This window comes from Gobio gobio (genome assembly GCF_949357685.1).
Source record: "Gobio gobio genome assembly, chromosome: 16".
Classification (NCBI taxonomy): domain Eukaryota; kingdom Metazoa; phylum Chordata; class Actinopteri; order Cypriniformes; family Gobionidae; genus Gobio; species Gobio gobio.
This window is the reverse complement of record NC_137109.1, coordinates 43,926,424-43,947,832: the sequence shown is the minus strand read 5'-3', so window position 1 is coordinate 43,947,832 and position 21,409 is coordinate 43,926,424. Positions and strand designations below refer to the sequence as shown.

At 37.4% G+C, this 21,409-nt stretch overlaps 1 protein-coding gene across 4 annotated transcripts in view; it reads right to left on the bottom strand.

Moving 5' to 3' along the window:
* The window catches only part of b4galt1l (DP-Gal:betaGlcNAc beta 1,4- galactosyltransferase, polypeptide 1, like), a 30,868-nt gene that overhangs the window by 2,070 nt on the left and 7,389 nt on the right, over positions 1 to 21,409 (bottom strand). Inside the window, exons 3-7 of one of the 4 annotated variants that reach the window (XM_079839209.1) lie at positions 11,415 to 11,446; positions 11,187 to 11,253; positions 10,067 to 10,254; positions 6,395 to 6,517; positions 10 to 114 (exon numbers count right to left, since the gene is read on the bottom strand). In XM_079839209.1, the coding sequence (XP_079695335.1) occupies positions 10 to 114; positions 6,395 to 6,517; positions 10,067 to 10,254; positions 11,187 to 11,253; positions 11,415 to 11,446 (515 nt within the window). Of the gene's footprint in view, positions 1 to 9; positions 115 to 6,394; positions 6,518 to 9,506; positions 9,592 to 10,066; positions 10,255 to 11,186; positions 11,254 to 11,414; positions 11,447 to 21,409 lie in introns of those variants that run through there. The other 3 variants (XM_079839210.1, XM_079839212.1, XM_079839211.1) reach the window with 3 other exon arrangements.

Here is a 21,409-nt window from a genome sequence, read left to right as displayed (position 1 = left end):
TTCGTGTACCTCTGTGGATTGGGGTCATTTTGTTTGTCTCGCTCGTGACGGATCATTCTACATCTTCCGATGATCGCATCAGGCCTTGATATGGTCATCCCTTTGGAGGTAACCCTGTGAAACCAACACTCTTGTATGTATGTGTAGAGAATAAACATCCATAAACATTACATCAAGTTCATGGTATATCAGTTCAGAGACATTAGCCGCTTTCACACCGTCGAGCCAAACCGTTCTCGTTGCTTCAAGCGATAGTTCACCCAAAAATGTCATCATTTATTCACCCTCAAGTTGTTCCAAACCTGTATTAATTTCTTTCTTCTGCTGAACACAAAAGATTATATTTTGAAGAATGGCAGAAACCAAACAGTTAACAGGCCCCATTAGGAGTGTAACGGTACACAAAACTGATGGTTCGGTGTGTACCTCGGTTTTGAAGTCACAGTTCGGTTCAGTAGTTTTACAAAATTGATTTTTATTTGTTTTTATTAAACAATGATGTCAGTCAAAAAAAGTGTCTGTTCTTAAATGAATTAAATTATAACTAAACGTTTATTGAATATATTGCTGTAAACCAGGGGTCTCAAACTCGCGGCCCGCAGGATGATTAGGGGTGCTCCGATTGATCGGCGATCTCGATCGGTCGATAATCGCTTTGGGATGATTGAGCGGCGGTCTCCAAAAAGGCCGATCTCATGAACCGATCTCATGCTGACGACACATAAAACCCGCACCTGCCGTGAGAGCTAGGGCATGATATGCAGCGACACCGTCTCATTCTCTTTCTAGCGCGGGTAAAATAATTATAACGCTGAAGGTGAGGTACAATTCATATTTCTATATTAAATAACTTACACAGTCATTTGAAAACTTTCTGTGGGACGTAAGTTCACAAACGGCGCGCATGAATCACCGCGTGCGCGCGCTCTCTCTCCCTTTCAAAATGCTCAAATGGCTTCACATCAGCGCATCGCATGTGCACTAAAATCGAGCTGCACAGTTGACACAGGATTTGCCACTTTGCACAATCGAGGCAGTGTCGCATCGTTAGTAAAGTTTATCATTTGGATTTATTTTTAAGTCTTGCCAAGTGTTTCAGCACTCACGCGCACGGTCTGGAGACACACACTCACTCACACACTCACTCTCACACTCACTCTCACTCTCACACTCACTCTCACTCTCACACTCACTCTCACGCTCACTCTCACGCTCACTCTCACGCTCACTCTCACTCTCACGCTCACTCTCACTCTCACTCTCACGCTCACTCTCACGCTCACTCTCACACTCACTCTCACACTCACTCTCACACTCACTCTCACACTCACTCTCACACTCACGCTCACTCTCACTCTCACTCTCACGCTCACTCTCACGCTCACTCTCACGCTCACTCTCACGCTCACTCTCACGCTCACTCTCACGCTCACTCTCACACTCACTCTCACTCTCACACTCACGCTCACTCTCACGCTCACTCTCACGCTCACTCTCACGCTCACTCTCACTCTCACACTCACTCTCACACTCACTCTCACACTCACTCTCACACTCACTCTCACACTCACTCTCACACTCACGCTCACTCTCACGCTCACTCTCACGCTCACTCTCACTCTCACGCTCACGCTCACTAAAGGCACTCTCACTCTCACTCTCTTGAATGACTAACTTTTGCAACCTTAAGTGTAAGGATTAATCTAATTTAATTTATTCAAGGAAGACCAATATTAATTTACATTTGATTTCTTATTAAATGTCTTTAGTATTTCTTACCTCAATACTAATGTTAGACCTACCTGAAAAATTGTTTTTAAAAACAAAAATGCACTGCATGATCAAATATTTAGGTGAGATAATTATATACATTTATTATATACATTTATTTGGGAAAGATGGCCTACAGTAGCCTTAAGTTATCTCATTTTCTAAAATAAACACTTGGTGGTTCTTCAAGATCTTGACTCAGTTAATTTAGAGTTAGTTTCATTTCTACACATGGTGCAAACTCTGCAAGATTATAGATAAAAGATTGCCATTCCCCTGCCATTCTGTGATCGGCAGTGATCGGCAATCGGCAGATCATGATCTTGGTGATCGGTAATCGGCCCCAAAAATGCTGATCGGAGCATCTCTGGATGATATTTTGTGGCCCCCTTCTTGACATCAAAATTTTGTGTTAGTGCGGCCCGCGCGTTGCTCTGAAAAGCACCTTTTTGCTGAATCATTGCATGTGCAGCGTTTGCTGCCTCCTTTGTGTGTGTGTGTGTATGAGAGAGAGAGTTGGCTCGCCCCTCCCTTGATTGACAGGAACAGACGAACGAAGCTGATCAGACAGTTGAAATGAATGTGGTCTAACAGCACTTGTCAATGTCAAAATGATTGAGATGGCCAATCAAAACAAAGTATGCAGGGTTAATGTTCTCTTTAGGCTCGTGCACACTGCACAGGTTTCACACACAAACGTGTCCATGGTCATATTATACAATCATTGATGAACATCTTTGATTTTAATGAAGAAAAACGATATGAGAGCGGATTAGAACCCGGAACCTTTGACACGGTTGACAAAAATTCTACCACCAGACCACTAGAGAATTCGAAAGTCTTTCGCGGATCTATGTATTTATTCACTCACTCATGCAAAGAATATCGGGACTAATAATATATTTGACGCAAATTAATGCAAATATTGTTTACAAATAGTCCCAAAAAGATTATTTCCCAACTAGAATTAGACCTAGAATTTCGCTCACTATTCTGTTTGACCTGGTTACGGCCTTGCTGTGAATTAGTCTATTATTTAAAATTAAATTAAAATCATTCATTATTTCATATTACATTATTTAATTTCTATAGGCTAGATTTAGTTCAAATTCAGAGGAACAGTTCATGTTCAGAAGAAACATTCATGTTGAAGAACTGTTAATAATAAAGATTGAGAAGATTGGATAAGTTGTGCTACTTTTTTTTTTGAATACTTAACACTTTTTATGTGTAATACTTGATGCGGCCCAGCCTGACCCAGAGTCTACCTCCAGCGGCCCCCAGGTAAAATGAGTTTGAGACCCCTGCTGTAAACTATAGGGAGCCCTTACTTGCACATTAGTATTAAAGGTTAAATATTAGCCTAAATTCAGTTGCTATTTATTTTAGATATAATAATCAACACTCAAATAACACAGTAGCCGTCGCAAACATGTAAACTTCACATAAGGCAGTTTTTGCAATAACTTCTAAATCGAATTATAAAATAGTTTTTTTGCTCCAATTCATTGTTGAAATATAATCATTTATACACAGTGTCTGTCATTTTCATGACAGGTTTATTTAAACACATGAAATAATCAAGACATCCCTAACAGGTTAAGTAGAATATAATGAATATTGGCTAATATAGTGCATATATTTAGTGAAATAGTTGATTTCTCAAGTGAACGAACAGCTGTGGACACTGAATGGCTGCCTAAGGTAAATGTGATGCTACATGACATTGTTTAGTTTACAGCAGTTATATTGAGGTCTTTCCGCTGTTGAAACACTGATTGAGCGATTACACCACATATGATATGTGACAGTAAGTTGTAATGTATCCTCAACATACCTTCAGATGTTCATTCATGTTTATTCTTTAGGAAGAGATGATCGATCGCGTTCACAGTAATCAGTCACGCCACATAAAGAGCGTCAAAACGGCATTTATCGTTTGAATTTCGTGATAAAATGGACTGAATACTTAATATGTTCGTGTGGGAACTCGGATTGAAGTGTGTTCCACGCTTTAAACAAGCCGACTGTTAACTGTTAAAGATTGCATTCGGAAACCGGTCAGTACACGCCCTGTACCGAAACGGTTCAGTACGAATACGTGTACCGTTACACCCCTAGGCCCCACTGACTTCCATATTTTTTCCCATACTATGGATCCATAATCTGTTTGGTTTCCAACATTCTTCAAAATATTCTACAAAAACACCGTTTTTTTTCTTCCCATTTTGGGTGAACGATCACTTTAAAAGAGCCAACAACCTTGGCAAACAGTTTCAAAGATACTGATCTTTCCTCATTCATGAAGATAGCGCTTGACTGGAAATAGCATGTCAACATAATTGAGGAAATAACTGTCATAATGTACTCATATCCAAGTCTGACTAGTTAGAAAAGTATTAGCTCAGATTTCACTAAACAAGCCACACAATTTAAGATGTCGATCATGTCTGTGGAACAAACAGTTCAAAGTTGAATATTTAAGGTTAGGGATTAGTTCAGTAACACCCAGTATTATTTTGCATTTGAAATGTAAAGGCAGTTTCCTGCTCTGCAAGTATTTCCTGAACATTCCCCATGGAAAAACAAGGCTGACAAATGCAGGTGTTCATGAGGGGGATGCAAGTTAACGATTCTAATCCAGTGTAACTCTCCCCTATCCTTTAAATGACAATGGTGAAAGGCCCCAAAACATGAATAAAAAAATGACACGAAAAACAAGGTAGTTGTGGGAAAGTATTCTGTGACGTAAATAAGACTTTCGTTTTCCGTCTGCACCCTGACAAGTTGATGATAACAGGTTTTATCTGCCCCTTCCTGCTTGTGGCAGAACTATTACGAACACAGAACCAGAGCATTTTGCTAACAATATGCCATGAAGTTCAGCTATATTAGTATTCAAATGTTTGGGGCCAGTAAAATTAAAACATATTCGAAAAAGAAGAAGTAGTATCTTATGCTCACAAAGGCTGCATTTATTTAAAAATACTGTAAAAACAGCAATATTTAGATTTTTTTTTATTTCAAATATTTTAATATTTCAAAATGTAATTTATTCCTCTGATGGCAAAGCTAAATTTTCAGCATCATTACTCCAGTCTTCAGTGTCACATGATCCTTCAGAAATCATTCTGATACACTGACTTGGTGCTCAAGAAACATTTCTTATTATTATTATACATTTTCAATCAAAACAGGTGTTCTGCTTAATATTTTTTTTTTGTGGAAATCATAATTTTTTTCCAAAATTCTTTAAATCAACAGAGTTCAATTAGTTCTATTATTTTTTTTGTTTTTCAACAATGTAAAGGTCTTCACTGTCACTTTAAATCAATTGAATGCATCATTGCTGAATACAATTATTAATTTCTCTAAATAAAAAAACGAACGTTTGAATGGTAGCATCTGCTCTGTATCACGTGCTTGAGCTTTTTGATTGTGCAATGCCATGCTGAAAGCACAGCAACAGGATGTGTGAGGCTTAAAATGGAACCCTCAGCTGAATGTACGTTTCCGTTTTTTGATGGATCAGAAGTTTCCTTGGTTAATTACACTAGAAGGCAGACATGAGCGCGGCAAACTGTGTTTTTTAGTAGAAAGGGGCGTTCACACTTAACTTCACACTCCATTCACTTTCATCCATACGCATTTGAACGTGGGTGTACGCCAACGTAAGCAAAGACGTTTCACATGTTTAACATTTCATCATTTCCTCCCTCGTGATCTTCCAAATGTGTTTGTTGCTGACATCCAAACAAGTGAAACATGACTTCAATTTTGATTTGTTTATTACATAAAACTATCGTATGACTTCCAAATACAAGTCTTGTATGTTTTTTGTGCTTGACAGGCCATTGTGACTATAAAGTGTCAAGGTCGTAACCATGTCTTGGACATTGGGGATGTGGGGGGAAGGGTTTTTTTTGTGTGTGGGGGGTGGTATATTATTGGGTTATTGGTCTTTTTATTTAAAGGAATTAAAGGTTAAAAGGGAATAAAGAAAAAATAAATAAGAACAGTAAAAGTTCCAGTCTATTGTAGTTAAGAAGTAATCGATGTAAACAATTTTCAAATAATATTTCATTTGAAAATATGCACGTCACTCTTATTCGCGTCTAATATGTCAAAAACGCAAAATAAATGTGTCTTGTCAAATTCAGCTATGGATTAGTAGTTTGCATTACATTACTTTCGGTCGCTGAACATTTCTATTGTAAACAGTTGTCAAATATTAAATGTTTATCTGCTTACATCTCACAACGCACTCTTTCACTGCTAAAACTAAAGTGTTGTGTTTGAATCCGCACTGGTCTTCAGTGAACAGTAAGCCCCGCCTACTTTGATTTGATTGGCCATCTCAGTCATTGACGAGCGCTGTAAGACTGCTAAGGCAAAAGCAGTGTGTAATGGAGTGCAGCAGAACAGCAACAAGAATATCAAAATTTTGGGTGGGACAATTTGTCCATTTCAAATGTTTTGTGTGTTGGGGGGTGGACTTGTCCCCTTCAATGTTTATGGTGGTTATGGCCAAGTATGGTGGTTGGGAACAAGTTGAGGGTGAGTAAAAAAAATAGACAGAACTGTCATATTTTGATGAAATATTCCTTTAGAAGAGTTCTCGAACCTGTTAAATATGTCATCGTCTTCCCCTCCCCAGCCCCAGTAGTTGTTTGGGAAGCCGTTGATCTTCAGAAACTGTTCTTTGCTCAGTGATGACACACCACCAAAGTACTGTGTATATGGCAACCTGTTGGAGACAGAAAAAAACAGAGAGATAGAAACTATGAGGAACAGTTGCGTGTTGTGTGGCAGTTGTTAGGTCAGGTGCAGAAGAAGTGCAGCACGCAGCTTGGCGTTTCTCCGCAGGGAAATGACTTTAATGAGAACTGGCAGGGGGCCGAACTCGAGCCCGTAAGCATCTGCTGCCTCTGTGTTTTGCTGAAAGCCAGCTGCTCTTGTAAATTATCAGGAGGTGTCACTCCTGCTAACCCACACGTGTGATGGTCGACATAGTGATGATAACCATAGCAATAGTTTGGCATCAGGAAACATAGACGGCAGTTTACTATCGATTTTTACATTTTTGAAATTTCCAGATATTTCAACGTTTTCCAGGACCGTGAGAACGTACAAACTTAACACTAAAATAAAATTGCTGACAGTAGTTTTGGGATGACTAACACAGCATTATATCACCCCATCCGTTTGACCACACTCACTGCCTTCCAAATCAGCATGTGACCACAAGATAACCTCTTGAACCTTGAGCTGCAGCTAAAAACACCTAAATAGATTAGATAAATAGATGTACAGCTTTGCGGCTAATACCTATTGTAAAATTCACTATATCAATTCACACAGTCTTTTGCAAAATACTGAAGAACAAAGGAAGTGCATCAGCCAACATTGGCTATGATAACGTGGAAAATGGAAGCAGCTTGAAAGGAATGGTCAAGAAAATACTGTCATTAGGCTACTTGGTTAACTTTGTGACCCGCATGAAAAAAAGAATCATAAAAGTAGCCTGCATGACTTGTGAGCTATACACCAATCTATATGAAAAGACGTTGATCTGAAGTCATTCACTGAAGAAGAAAAACACTTATGCGTCCTATAGCTAATGTATGGCTTAAGAATAATTAATGTAATTCAGTGTAAGCCATTTTATGATACTTTTATGGTGTTAAGCATCTGTTTTGATGCTTGAATCGACACTCACGGTTTCCAATTGCATTGAAATGTGCCTGGACATAAGGATGAGTAAATGCTGACAGAATTTGAACTTTTGGGTCAACTAACCCTTTAGAAACTGCAAAATTACAACCATATAAAATGAATATGTATTCAAAGTAAAGCATGCAATGCATAGAGAGGGAAAAAGTGCATTTAAATACATTCAAACAGGACAATTATGGAAGAAAATATGCAAACATGCTCTTTTTTTCCCCTGTCTAATATTCAAAAATGGCTTTCGTTATGATTTGGTTGCTGTTTTGCTTAAAATATTACAGTTTCTACACAAAGGTGTCTCTGTTTGAAATAAACGAGTAAACATGATCCTACATCAGGTCCTGGCCCGCTCTTGTCTGACGTTCTTCCGCATGGTAACTCTTGAAAATTACAAATTACATCCAGATGCTTTTGAAGTTCTGTGTGAGAAAAAAGCTGCCCAGCTCCTGCGGCCCATACTAACAGTGGTTAACGTTGTAAAGAGTTTATAAAGGACTGCAGACATATGTTACAAAAGAACAACACAATGGTTTCAGTGTGTGAGACTTTAAAACCTAACCGAATTTCCTCATTACAGACTGTAAATACAAAAGGACACATGTGAACACGCACACACGCCTTCACATGCATCATACTCATATTACACAAAGCTTGTGCTTGAGTTTCACTTTGTGTTGAGCTCTCATTGGGCCCTAATCTGAATCATGTGTGATGTTGCAAGAATATTCCCACCCAAACGCCGCTAATTTATCATTTTTCGGACGGTTTTATCTAAAGTGACTCATTCACTGAAGATCAAAGTCTTGCTGGAATAACCTTGGGTTAAAGGATATTCTGGATTAAATATGACCGGGTTAAATCAACAGAAATTAAAGTTGACTCGTTCCTCAGTAAAAAACAAACAAACATATTTATAAGTAATTTAACCCAGAATATTATTGCAAGGACCAACCCTTAAGGGTTTGATAATACAAAATTTCAATTAACAGCCCCGGTTTTTTGACTACTGAACATCTAAGCTCAAGAATACAGATATCTTGGACTTACAAAAAGTACTTTGGTGGTACTATGGTACATAAAGATGTAATTTGATATATACCACAGTAATGTATGACTACTATATTCATATACAATGGTATTTAGAAGATGGACTGTATATCCACTACTGTTCAAAAGTTTGGGATTGGTAAGACTTTTAAAAAGAAAAATTTAAACTTATGTTCACCAAAACTGTATTATTTGATCAAAAATACAGTAAAAATAGTAATGTTGTATAATAGTATTACTATTTAGAATAATTGTTTTCTATAAAATAACTGATATTTTTTTCCCCAGAATCCTAGGATGAATAGAAAGTTCAAAAGAACAACATTTATTTGAAATGGGTCCATCATAAAATATAAAATATATCTTTTGTCACATTATAAATGTCACTTTCGATCAATTTAATGCATCCTTGTTGTCTGGATGCTAATCTTTTAAGATTAACCATTAGTCTGGGGAGTCTGCTCTGTATTTTCTACTGCACAAGAGGCGTGATCAATGGGCATCCTTCAAATGACACTATGCAATTGGATAGTCCTTCAACCAATCAGACCACAAGAGGCGTGATCAACGGGCATAGTTCAAATGACACTATGCAATTGGATAGTCCTTCAACCAATCAGACCAATGATCCGTCGCTTCTCTATCCGTCACTGTGTTCAACCCGACAATAGCGCACCAGGTAGATATATATATATTTTTTTTTATCCAGTGAATTAAATATTTTACTAATTGAAGTAGATGGATTGACAAGTTTGCCCCGTGATTCATCTCAACATGGCAATAAACAAAAGAAGTGCCAGTAATACAAAGGTCCAATCATCATTAGAGATAGTACAAGCTAGAAATCAAGGCCTCATCTGGACAGCATTCTCGAACGAAGAAGAGCAATTACACAATAAGTGCTCTGTGGTTTTTAACTGCGATAACTAATGTGCTCACTTACAGAATCAGGCATTGCTGCTTTTTATACAACACATTTCCCGTTGGGTCGGATTGCTTTCTTTTTGGTGCAGATCCAACCGTGATTGTGGTGTTCATATATGCCTAAACAAACCGAACAAAGGAAAAAAAGGAAAACGCATCAGGTTCTGAAACAAACACCAAATGACCTAGGTGTGAAAACGCCCTAAGATATAATTGGATGAGCCACAACGAGCCTTAAAATCTTCTTGAACTTGAAGAAAAAGTTCCTTCTCATTTTTTTTTTTCAATGTAGAACGTCCTGCTCTGTACTTTCACATTACTCCGTGTTTCTTTGTCGCAACGTGTAAATACTGTTCCAGTCCCTGCAATGCACACATGTACACCACAGCATATATACATTTGCACATACAGTCGAAATGATACTGCAATGCAATTCAAAGAATACCTTCCTACCATGTCCAAACAAACCATGGTACTTTTATATTAGCACGTGCATTTGTAATCCAAATGAATATAAATACATACTGGCACATTCTGAGGGCTGAAAATGAACCGATAAGCCACAAGATGACAGTCAACAAAAAAACAGAAATACCTGAAGCCAAACTTGTCCATAGACACAGACAGATGCCTGGGCTGATTATAGCACTTGTAGAAGTTGCGGTCATCCATTGGAATGAGGTCGACGTCGCTGAAGACAAAACAATCATAGTCATACTCCTTCAGAGCCTCCGCGTAACCAATGTTGAGGAGCTTGGCGCGGTTGAACGTCTCCTCGCCCCCCTGCCATTAAGGAAAGAGATGATACCAAGAGACGATAAGGTCAAGCTGCAAATTACACATTTAAGGCACATGAAATCACATTTAAGAGTGGTGGAGGAAATGTCATAAAATGTCTTTAAAGCAGAATGGTTTATAACATGACCCTTCGTGCCATGAAAATGAAATGCATCTTTGCTAGAGCAGGCGTGTCTGTTTAAACTGATAAAAACAGTACACGTTTGCTGGCTGTACAGAAGGTATCAGTTTAATCTTCTAATTGAACTTCACAGTAGTGCATGACGTTTTTTTGTCATTTGATCTGTACTGGTCTGACTAAGCTAATAATTTCAGGTTATGCAGGATTTGAAAGTTATTCCTTATTTCAAAGTAGTTTAAAGAAGCCATCTTTTCTACTGTAAATCAAAAACATAGAAACTTTATGCTGATTAAAAATAAAGTGCAACTTTATTGATTTAAAATGCCATTATTAAACAACATAACAAAATAAGAACTTCAAAACTTATTGTAAATTTACAGTAAAATACTGGCAGCCGGGTTGCTAGCCACCTACTGTATTTTTACAGGAATACTACTGTAAACAACATTTACAGTATAGTACTGCTATTACCAAATACAATATCCAGCTGTAATGTATTTTACAGTATTATACTGTCTATAGCGATTCATTGCATTTATACAGGGTAATACTGTAATTACTGCTTTTCAAACTGTACTTATATTGAAGTTGTCATTAAATAATTAAAAATATCATACTTTTGTTATGTTATTTGTTATGGCAAAGGAAATGAAAAACAACATACATACATACATACGTTAAAACGTTTATTTTTTTAAGGAAAAAAGCTGAAAATTGCCTGTTATGAACACACAAGCTGAGATTTCAATATTTAAATACATTTAAAGTGCAGTTAAAAGTTATCAATGAATAATACTGCTCTATTTTGCACAACATTGCCAGTCTTGGAAGTCTTGGGTCCAGTCATGGGTCTGTCAAAGTGCCTAAAAAGCAGAAAAGCAAAGGAAGTGAGAAAAACAAACAAACAAACAAACAGTAATCATATATATATATACACATGTGTGTGCATCTAAAATAAATCTCTCATTGAATTCTTTGCTGTAAACCTGATGACGTTACTTGTGAAATGAAGTACAACACTTACGTTAACACTGGATCTACATCAGATGATTCAGCCTGAAACGACAAAAACAACAAAAAAACAATTGCCAACCGTTAATAATCTTTCCAAAACAGGTTGTAACAATAATGTATGGTAACTTTTTCCAATACTGTGAAAAATCGATGTTAATGCTTGAAGCGCTGAGAACAGAGTAAACCATTTGGCCAGGACTAAACAAATGTGCGGGAAAAAATGAGCGTTCCAAGGTCAAACCACTCATGAAAAAGTAGAAACGCGATGCAAAAGCTCCAGAAAAGATTGACTTACCATATACACAGACGAGCAATCGTTTATCCATCTTCTCATGCTCCAAATTTCGACTTATCACCATCACAGGCACAAATGTTTTGATTATTCCGGTGAAAAATTAGTGATGGGGAGTCGACTCCAAAAGAGTGGATTCCTCGACTCTTAATAGCCCTAGTGTTGGAGTCTCAGGAATCGACTCCTTTGCTGTGTCTGAAATAGAGTTTAGGTTCTCTGCCCGAGCTGAGCCCGAACTTGTCCCGACCCTCGAGCTGGGTCGGGCCAGGCCTCTGATCAAGCATTTGTGTTTTTTTAATCATTACTTTATTAGCCTAATTGGGTGGGCAGAACGCTATGCCATAATCAAAAATAATACTGTATATATTTTTAGCTAAGTAAGAACTAATACTACAACTAAGAAACAAATGTGTACAAAGTTGCACAAGTCAGGATTAGTCTAAAAACGCGTGTTAAACTCACAGCAAATGCAGTGATGGAGCGCGCAGGACACGCTCTGAGACGCCATGAGCTGCTCGCGTGAACACTGCGCATTGCTTAACTAGCCCATTTATTTTCGTTTCGAATAGTTTTGTTTAATAGTGTGAATTTCAAGCTTCCTATACATATATTTCTCATGTCTGTGAGGCAAGTAGCCTGCTGAGTTTCGGTTTGTTTATGAGATGCGCTCCAGTTCATGTGCAAGGAAAGTGATCGCTCCCGCGCCTTCATGTCACGATTATAGTCTGCTATCGCCTATATGATTCTTATTTATTAAATCCATGCAATTGGCTGACGAAACCTTGATTAAATTTAAGATACAATTTATACAAAATGAAATTCACTTTAAAGAAATTCTTTCTATAAAACAAAACTTAATATTAAACAAAATGTAATAAAATCACCAAAACCATTTCTGACCCACTCGCATCTTTGTACTTTTCATAATCACATAATAATATTTAAACATAAATATGAAACAAAATATATTGTTTAATGGCTACAACAAGTACAGTAGGCTACAGTACAGATAAATGTCTTGTCTGAGCGGGTCTGAGAGAGCTGGAGCTGTCACAGAAACAATGTCACAGTCGCATAGTTTTATCCTACATGTAGCTTATTTACAATTAAATAACAGCCAATTACGTTGTAACTATATCAACCGCGGAAAGACGTCAATAAAACAGCTCGTAAACAATATAACGTCACATTTACCTCAGGAAAACCATATCCAGTGTCCATAAACTCATTAGCTAGAAAAATTAACTCTAGAGAGGAGAATTTTGCTATATATATGCACCATATTACATATTCATTAAATGTTTTAATGTTTTCAATATTTAATGCGTGTTTTGAATAAATCTGGCAAGTTTTTATGACAGACACCATTTAAATGTTTATATTTCATATAACTTTATTATTATAAAAATAAATAAAAGTGTAATTTAGGGGTTTGTATACAAATCAGTTCATTTTTACCTTCAATATTATAGTAGGCTAATGAAGCCTAGGCTACAACTGACTCCCATATTTTACAGCATTAGTTAAGAGTCATTTGTTTTCCTTGAGAAAATTTGCCATGTATTGTACCGGATATATATCCAAATGAATCGATATTGAATCGAAATCAAATCAAATTGTGAAATTTGTGTCAATACCCAACCCTATAAAATAATATCCGACCAAGGCTTTTTCTCTTGACTTTTCCCTCTTTAAAGTTAGGTGCTATTGGCAACAAATAGGAAATGATGGTGCAGCCATCATTCGTTCCGAGGACGAAGTTTAAGAGAAAGGGAGAAGGGCTTTTGCTGTAGCTGCCCCTAAATTATGGAACAACCTACCACTTCACTTCAGATTTCACTCCTACATTAGGCTTTTTTAAAAGTTGTTTAAAAATGCACTTCCTCTCTATAGCCTTTGCGAGTGACGAGGGTTGAGTTTTATGTTTTTTATGGTTTTGTGTTGTTGTTTTATGATGTGATCCTTCCCTTACTAAAATGTTTTATGAATGTCTGTACAGCACTTCGGTGGAACTCGTTGTTGCTTGAATAGTGCTATAGAAATAAATGAACTGAACTGAACAGAAGCATCATTTCAAGGTAATGTCATCTCTAAACTGGACTTAATTGGCCAGTCATGCTAAAGGTGTGTTGTTTTAATAAAAGGTAGTTTTGGGCTTCGTGTCGGAATAAAGACTAGCCTACATTTAGATTGTAATAATGATGGCAATCTTGCATTCTTATATTGCTGACCCTGTTTTTGATAAAGTAAATAGAGCAAATGGAGTCGATTCTGGGAGTGGATTCCATCGACTCCTACGTTGGGAGTCTAACAGCGCCATCCATTTATACTGCGTCATACATTGTGTAATGTAATTTCATCACAGGACTTCTGTAATATTAATGGCCAATTTGCACAGGATAAGAAATCTCAGTAAAAAAAGTTCGGTCAAACTATTGACTTTATGAATTCTGTTGGTAATAGGCACTTAACTAAAGCTAAAATAAGTTTCCTGCCTCTAACAAGTGCTTTCAACCTTGATCTGAAAGGTATGCTAAAAACACTTGAGGTTTGCCACATACTTGTCCTACCGCTTAGAGCACACCAAAGCACATTCGGACAGGACTTAAATCACTGAGAAGCTCTGGTAATACTTACTTTACCCCACCTCTCCATGTAAAACTAATCCCATCCGAATAGGGCTATAGGCAAACTGACGCTTGAAAAGCGAACCGAAAAAGCACTCAAAAAAGCTTAAAAGTACACACAAATTTGCTCAAATGTCATTTAATAATCTCATTAAACCCAGTATAATATACATAAAACACTTTTCGCATTGGGGGAGAAGTTCAAATAGTAAATTTTCTTGACCTAGTCCTAGAAACTCAAAATGATATGCCTCTACAGTATGATACTGTATTACAAATGAAACGGGCAGAAAATATATTTACAGCCATTCTGTAAAAGATACAGCATTTTACTGTTTCATGAAAATACAGTATAATGCTGTTAGAAATTACGAAGTTTTACAGTAATGTTGGTATATTATATTGCTATAACAAAATAACTACTAGTTCTACAAGAGTAGAAATGTTTTATTAGATTTAAACTACTTTTTTAGCCTTTGTGTGGAAGATGACATGAATTACACAATTCTTTGCTCGACAGAAAAGAATGGCACGGTTGACGATTGTAAATAATGAATTGGCAGTTTTTACAAAAATGGACCATGGTAATCATAGTTTCAGCCAAAGCATGCTAGTTATTATTACTAAAATAAAATTAATGTGGTATTTACCATCGGAGTGTCTATTTACACTAAGTGCAAATAGCTGCCTTGTTGGCAGAGGCTATTTACACTAACTCCACCCACCAATGTCTGTCTGCTCGTTGCAGATACTTTTGACATGATAGACCAGAGTTTGAATCTGCCTTTTGGCGAACTCGTTCTTCTCCCTTTTCCCATCGCATATTCCCACGTCAGCCCCTAGTATCAAAGGCGACTCAAACAGTTTTGATTCAGTGTAAATGAACGTGAACTCGTGCCGCCCTAAACTACGTCATTGATGACAGCCAAAAGCATAACTGTCAGTGTCAGCTCAGGCAGCGTGAGAATTAAGAAGCAGGAGACAAAACATATAGGAATAGCTCCTTATGTTTTAGGCAAATTTAAAAAAAAATTTACCATTAAAGTAAAAGAGTCCTGTACTCACATCGTGAAGCAAACCACCAAAATAACAGAGCCGTTGTTTGTAATCTTCCTTTGAAGAAACTGGCAGATCAACACACTGCTACAGTAGAGATCAAAACTTGAGAACATACAATTTCCTAAATTTCAAGCTCACTGCTTAGTTCTATTTGAAATCATCCTAACAGGAGCAGAAGGGCAGTTTTTTAAGCATATTTCACTAGTTAAATACATTCTGAAGTACAGTATATAAAACTTAAATGAGACAATTTAAAAATAACCCTGGTCAAAATTAGAGAACACTTTCAGATACCTTCAAGCTTTTGGCAAAGAAATTGATTGATACTTTTAAACTAGATCTAAATACTGTGTGCTGGCTGGTGGATTTTTTAACTAATAGATCCCAAAGAGTAAGGGTCAATGGAGTGGTGTCGAATATTTTGATGTCCTCCACGGGTACGCCACAAGGTTGCGTTTTATCTCCTCTTTTGTTTTCTTTATACACTGATGATTGTCGTAGTGTTTTTAATGGGAGACACATTGTTAAATTTGCGGACGACTCTGTGATTGTGTCTCTTCTCACTGAGTCTGAGCCAGATGTTGGGCCAGTGATCGATAATTTTATTCAATGGTGTGATGATTCATTTTTAAATATTAATGCTTCAAAAAAAAAAAGAGATGCTTATTGACTTCCGTAAGAAGAGCTCTGCACCTGTGTTGCCTTCTATCATAAAGGGACAGCAGGTAGAAGTAGTCAAACAATATAAATATTTAGGGACTATAATCGACGATAAATTACAATTTGAGGAAAACACCGATATAATTAGAGGAAAAGCTCTTCAGCGTATGCATTTTTTAAGGAAACTTCGACTTTTTAACATGGATGTTTCTTTTATGAAAATGTTTTATACATGCTTCATTGAAGCCATTTTAAGTTTTTCCATCGTCTGCTGGTATGGTAACCTTAATTTAAAGAACAGGAGGAAGCTGACAAGCATTGTGACAATGTGCAGTAAGATAGTGGGGACCGATTTAAGGACCATCTCACAGATTTATGAGTGCAGGACAATTAGGAAGGGCCAGGTAGTGCTTTCTGATGTTACTCATCCATTGTTACCCTTCCTTGAGGGCGGAGATTTAGACTCCCCTTGTGTAAGTCAAATAGATATAGAAATTCTTTTATACCGGCGGCAATTAAGTTTTTAAACGATTTTTCTGTAATTCAAGGTAATTGATGTGTTGTGTTGTGTTGTTAATATGTGTATGTGTATACTACTGTTCCTACTGCTGTCTATACAAAGAATTGCCTTTAAGGACAATAAAGTTTTTAACTAAAAAAAAAAAAATAAAAAGATTAAAAAAAAAAAGCTTTGGGTGTTAATCTGGCACCTGATGCTAATTTCCTTAATTATCTGGCAAACCCTATTTAGCTTGGGTTTCCAATTTTCACTGACTTTGCAAGATGGCAAGCCGCTCTAAGGTAACTGAAACCCTGCAACATCAGTTTGTCCAGATGAAGGCCAAAGGGATGACCCTTTCAGCTATTGCAAGAGAAGTTGTTCGTTCCAAATCTGTAATTTCGAGAATATTGAAGCTTTACAAAGACACCAATTCATTGAAGTACCAAAAAAGGAACGCAAGACCAATGCACAAGAGGACAATGCGGAATCGGTTCAACACTGCAGCTGGAATTACTCGCCAGTTCAGAGCTGAACACAGTGAGGATCTGTCTCGGCATACAGTGTCTTGTCATTTAAGAGAATTCAGACTGAAAGCTCACTCTGCAGTGACCAAGCCTCTCATCAGCAGAAAGAATCAAAAGGCTAGATTAACCTTTGCTGAGAAGAACTGGTCCAAAGTTCACTTTAGTGTTTAATTTATTTGGGTCCGATGGGAAACATTGTGTTCGGCGTGAAAGGTGGAGGAGGAAGTGTCACGGTTTGGGGGATGGTTTCTGCAGCAGGAGTTGGGCCTATTATACAGCTGCATGGCAGAACCTCAGAACCTGTTTATCAGAACCTCCTTCGGCAACATGTGGTTCCTTCACAGCGAGCATCTCCCAATCAGCCCACAATTTTCCTGCAAGACAATGCCCCTTGTCACACTGCAAAACGGGTAAAGCAGTTCCTTGAATGTGAGAACATTGAAATAATGAAATGGCCAGCCCAGATTCCTGATCTAAACCCGATTGAAAATCCTTGGCGACAAAGTTATGGCAAAGAAACCCACTACAGTTGCAGAACTGTGGAAGAGACTGGTAGAAGAGTGGCCCAAGATCACACCAGAGCAGTGCGAGTATCTAGTGATGTCCTGTGGCCGCAGATGTGTTGAGCTCATTGAAAGCAAGGACCTCTATACTTCCTACTCATTTTTGACTGCTGTAAGCCTCAAATTTTAGTTTTGTGCTGCAATGGTTATCGATCTCTAATTTTGATCACTGTGTTTTCCACAAAATAAAGGGTTTTTTTGAAGTACCTTGGTATTTTGTAAAACATGCTAGCAGAACAATGGTATACCCACAGCTAATCTTCCTTCAAATTTCAAGCAATGAATATCAACAACATTTCTGAAAAAAAAAAAATTCTAATTTGTTCACTAATTTTGTACATTTCGGTACGGATACAGTAAATGCTTATAACAACGCACAATCACAGCGACGCAGATTGTGTTATTATATTCCAAAAATCATCTCCTTGAGAACTAATTTTCATGACGGTCTGTTGACATCAGCTGCCCTGCCTGAAACGATAACATTAGTGTCATTGTTCATTTGTTGTGTCTGCTCCAAAGTGACTTTCTGGCTCACTGAAAACACTTTCGACCCCTTTTAATCCTGTGTTGATCTACCCGGTGTAATAATTCATAATTTCTTCGTAGCATTTGTTCCATCTGGCACAATTTTTTTAATAATTATACAGTCAGTACTATATCACTACCACAGAATTATGACAAACATCAAATCGTGTGAGAGGCTATAGTACGCAGAGGAAATTATTTAAAATGACATATTTCATTATTTTTACATACATTTTTTAACACTTTGTTCCCTGTAGTTTTAGAATAGTAATGTTCAAAGCATTGTTTACAGTGATTTTAATTCCTGTGTAAATGCATGAATGCGGCTTCAGATTAAACAGTCTGTGTAAATGCAAATTTTTGTGATTTTATGCCGCTCTAGATTTGGTTTCTGGGGCGCCTTTGCTGTGTAAAGATGCCTTTAAAGTTTCTAACGGTTAGTGTTTATCAAGTAGAGTTAGGGGTTTTATTGTCCCAATAAGGGGGCATTTATTTAATGAATATAATCATTTACACTCAATATGTTATTTTTGCATACTGATGCATAATAATGTACTAAAATACTGAGGTACAAATAGTATCTAACTACTATTTACACTCTTAATGCAAAGAAAATACTGCTGTATTTTTTGCTGTGTAAATATAATCTATACGTTATTTGCACAGTACAAATAGCATCTATCGTTAAGTAAATATGCTATTTTAACTTGGTGTACTAGCATCTAATTTCTATTTGCACTTAAGTGTAAATAGCATTTATCGCTAAGAAAATATATTTAAACGTTAACTAAATAGAATCTATATCATCTGCCATTTGCCACTGCCGCCATTAAAAAAAACCCCAACAAAATAAAATAAACAAACAGACAAAGATTTTGAAAACTTCTAAGCACTGTGGTTGTAGAAGATCATATTTATTACAGATAGAAATTTTACAAACTATGGTTAGCATGATACATTTTTGTAAAGAACACCCTGAAAAGTATACATTTCAAATTCCAAGGTGACTCACTGTCATTAAAATCTTTTTGCTGGCTTTGTGCCTTCGACTCATGATTAATGGATGCGATCCCTGTCTAGAGTCCACCTTTTCTTCATCTGAAGAGCATCGCGGCGGCACTTGAGCTTGTGGAATGAAATTTAATGAGGGTGGAGTCTCAGGGGTGCAGAGCTATCTGTTAACCCCCGTGCACCCAACAGAGAGCAGCCATCCTCGCTTTTATAACACACAGAAAACTCAAATGAGCTGCCCTGAATGAACTGAGGTGTGTTTGTTCTAGTGGAGCAGACGACATCCATGATTGTTTCAGAAGATGTGGCCTGGGCATTCAGAGCGAGACTCCGCTTTAAAGAACTAGATTGTCCTGTTCTACGGCCATCTTTTCAGTCAACATAATGTAGCGTTCTCACATGTCAACATCCAGATCTGATCGTCGGCCCGCATTGCCTCACTGGGGGATTCATTCACATTTAAGGGAGTTTAAAAAAAAAAGTAGGATTAAGACTCTTGAGGAACCAAAACACAAAGAACTGAAAGTAAAGAAGAGCTTCACAAGATGGTTAGATAGGTGGATAGATGGATGGACAGATGGATGGATATATAGACAGATGGATGGACGTACGGACAGACGGATGGATCTATAGATAGATAGATGGATGTACAGTCAAACCAAAAATTATTCAGTCACCAGATATAATTTTTTACTAGTGGGTGCAGGACACTATAGTTCATTTATGTAAGTGAGGACAGCAAAATAAAGTAAACTGTGACATATACCCAAAAATGGACTACCAGTAAAAAAAATTATGATAAGCTTTCAGACATTTTGACCTTGTTTTGCTTAAGTGTTTTTCCTTTAATTGCTAATGCAACCTTTTACACCACAGACTGAACAAAATGAATCATTACTTTGTCATTGGTTGACCTAATTTGGTATTATCTAATTGTGCGCTTAAATTTAACAGCTGATTGGTTGATTGTAATCCATTACATACCTTTCTATCAAAGTTATTCGACATTATCAAGATTGATCAATTTGTTCTTGTCATATTTTATTACTATTTTCTAAACTATAGCGAATAAACTGTGATAATGTGAGAACATGTTGACGGTGTCTGAATACATTGTGGTTTGACTGTATATATATATATAGGTGGATGGATGGATGGATGGATATACAGATGGATAGATATTTCCAGCAGTAAATAAACAGATAAAGAAGAAAATAAATGAAAGTCAAAGTTCCAAAAGGATTAGCTCAAGCGAACAATTAACACTTTTGCAATATTTTCTTGCCACAGAACTGCCACACATGGGAAATGAAGATATTGAGAGAGTGAAAACAAGGAAGTGAAATAAAAACGACAAACAGAAAACAGATAATCAAGAGGCCAACATTACCATATGTCAGACGCAGCCAGTGAAGCGTAGTGTGATTGGCCAGAGAAAGAGCAAGCAGACGTCTCACCTTTTCCCCGAGTGCAAGGGCCTCTGACGCGCATAAAAGGGTTTTGGTTTGAAGAGGAACAAGGAAAGGAATGTAGTATGGAAGGGTGAAAAAAAGAAATGCAAGGTGCAGAGAAAAGAAAGGGGGTGGCAAACAGAGCAAGAGAATAATTAGAAAGAACAATCACGTAACACTTGGAAAAACACTCAGAGAAGACCGCCGACAGGTCCAAGACCTTCTTGGCGAGCACATTAGGATGCTTTTAGTGAAAGCCGCACAGAATGATACACATTAGTCTTTTCATTTACTTGGAAAATTCCCAAACCACTGATAGCTGATTGTTTGAAAGGGATTCAATGAAGACCTCTGTTCTCTGCGAGTCCCAAATAGAAGGAGACAAGAACCGCAGCGCTCCGTCTCACCTCGTTCCAGTCTGTAATGTCATGGGCATTTACCATTACAGGGCATTTACTCTAATGACGACATCAGGACGTTTTTTTGAAAGGATGCCCAACCTCAAACAGCAGCCGTCTCTACCACAGTCTGGGGAACTACTGTGTAATGTACCTGGGTTTAGCGCAGATTAGCTGTACTTTCTTCCAGAATAGCTGACGCAACCAGATATTTAAGATTATGGTGATAGAATGTAAATTATTGAGTCTATTTGGGGGGGAAGAAGAAAAAAACACCATCCACTAAATATTCACTAATCTGAATATTGGTAGTTCCCTAGCTTCTATCCAACTCTTTTACATGAAGCTTGGCACTGTGTACTGCAAAAATGGCTTGTCACGTCCATCGTT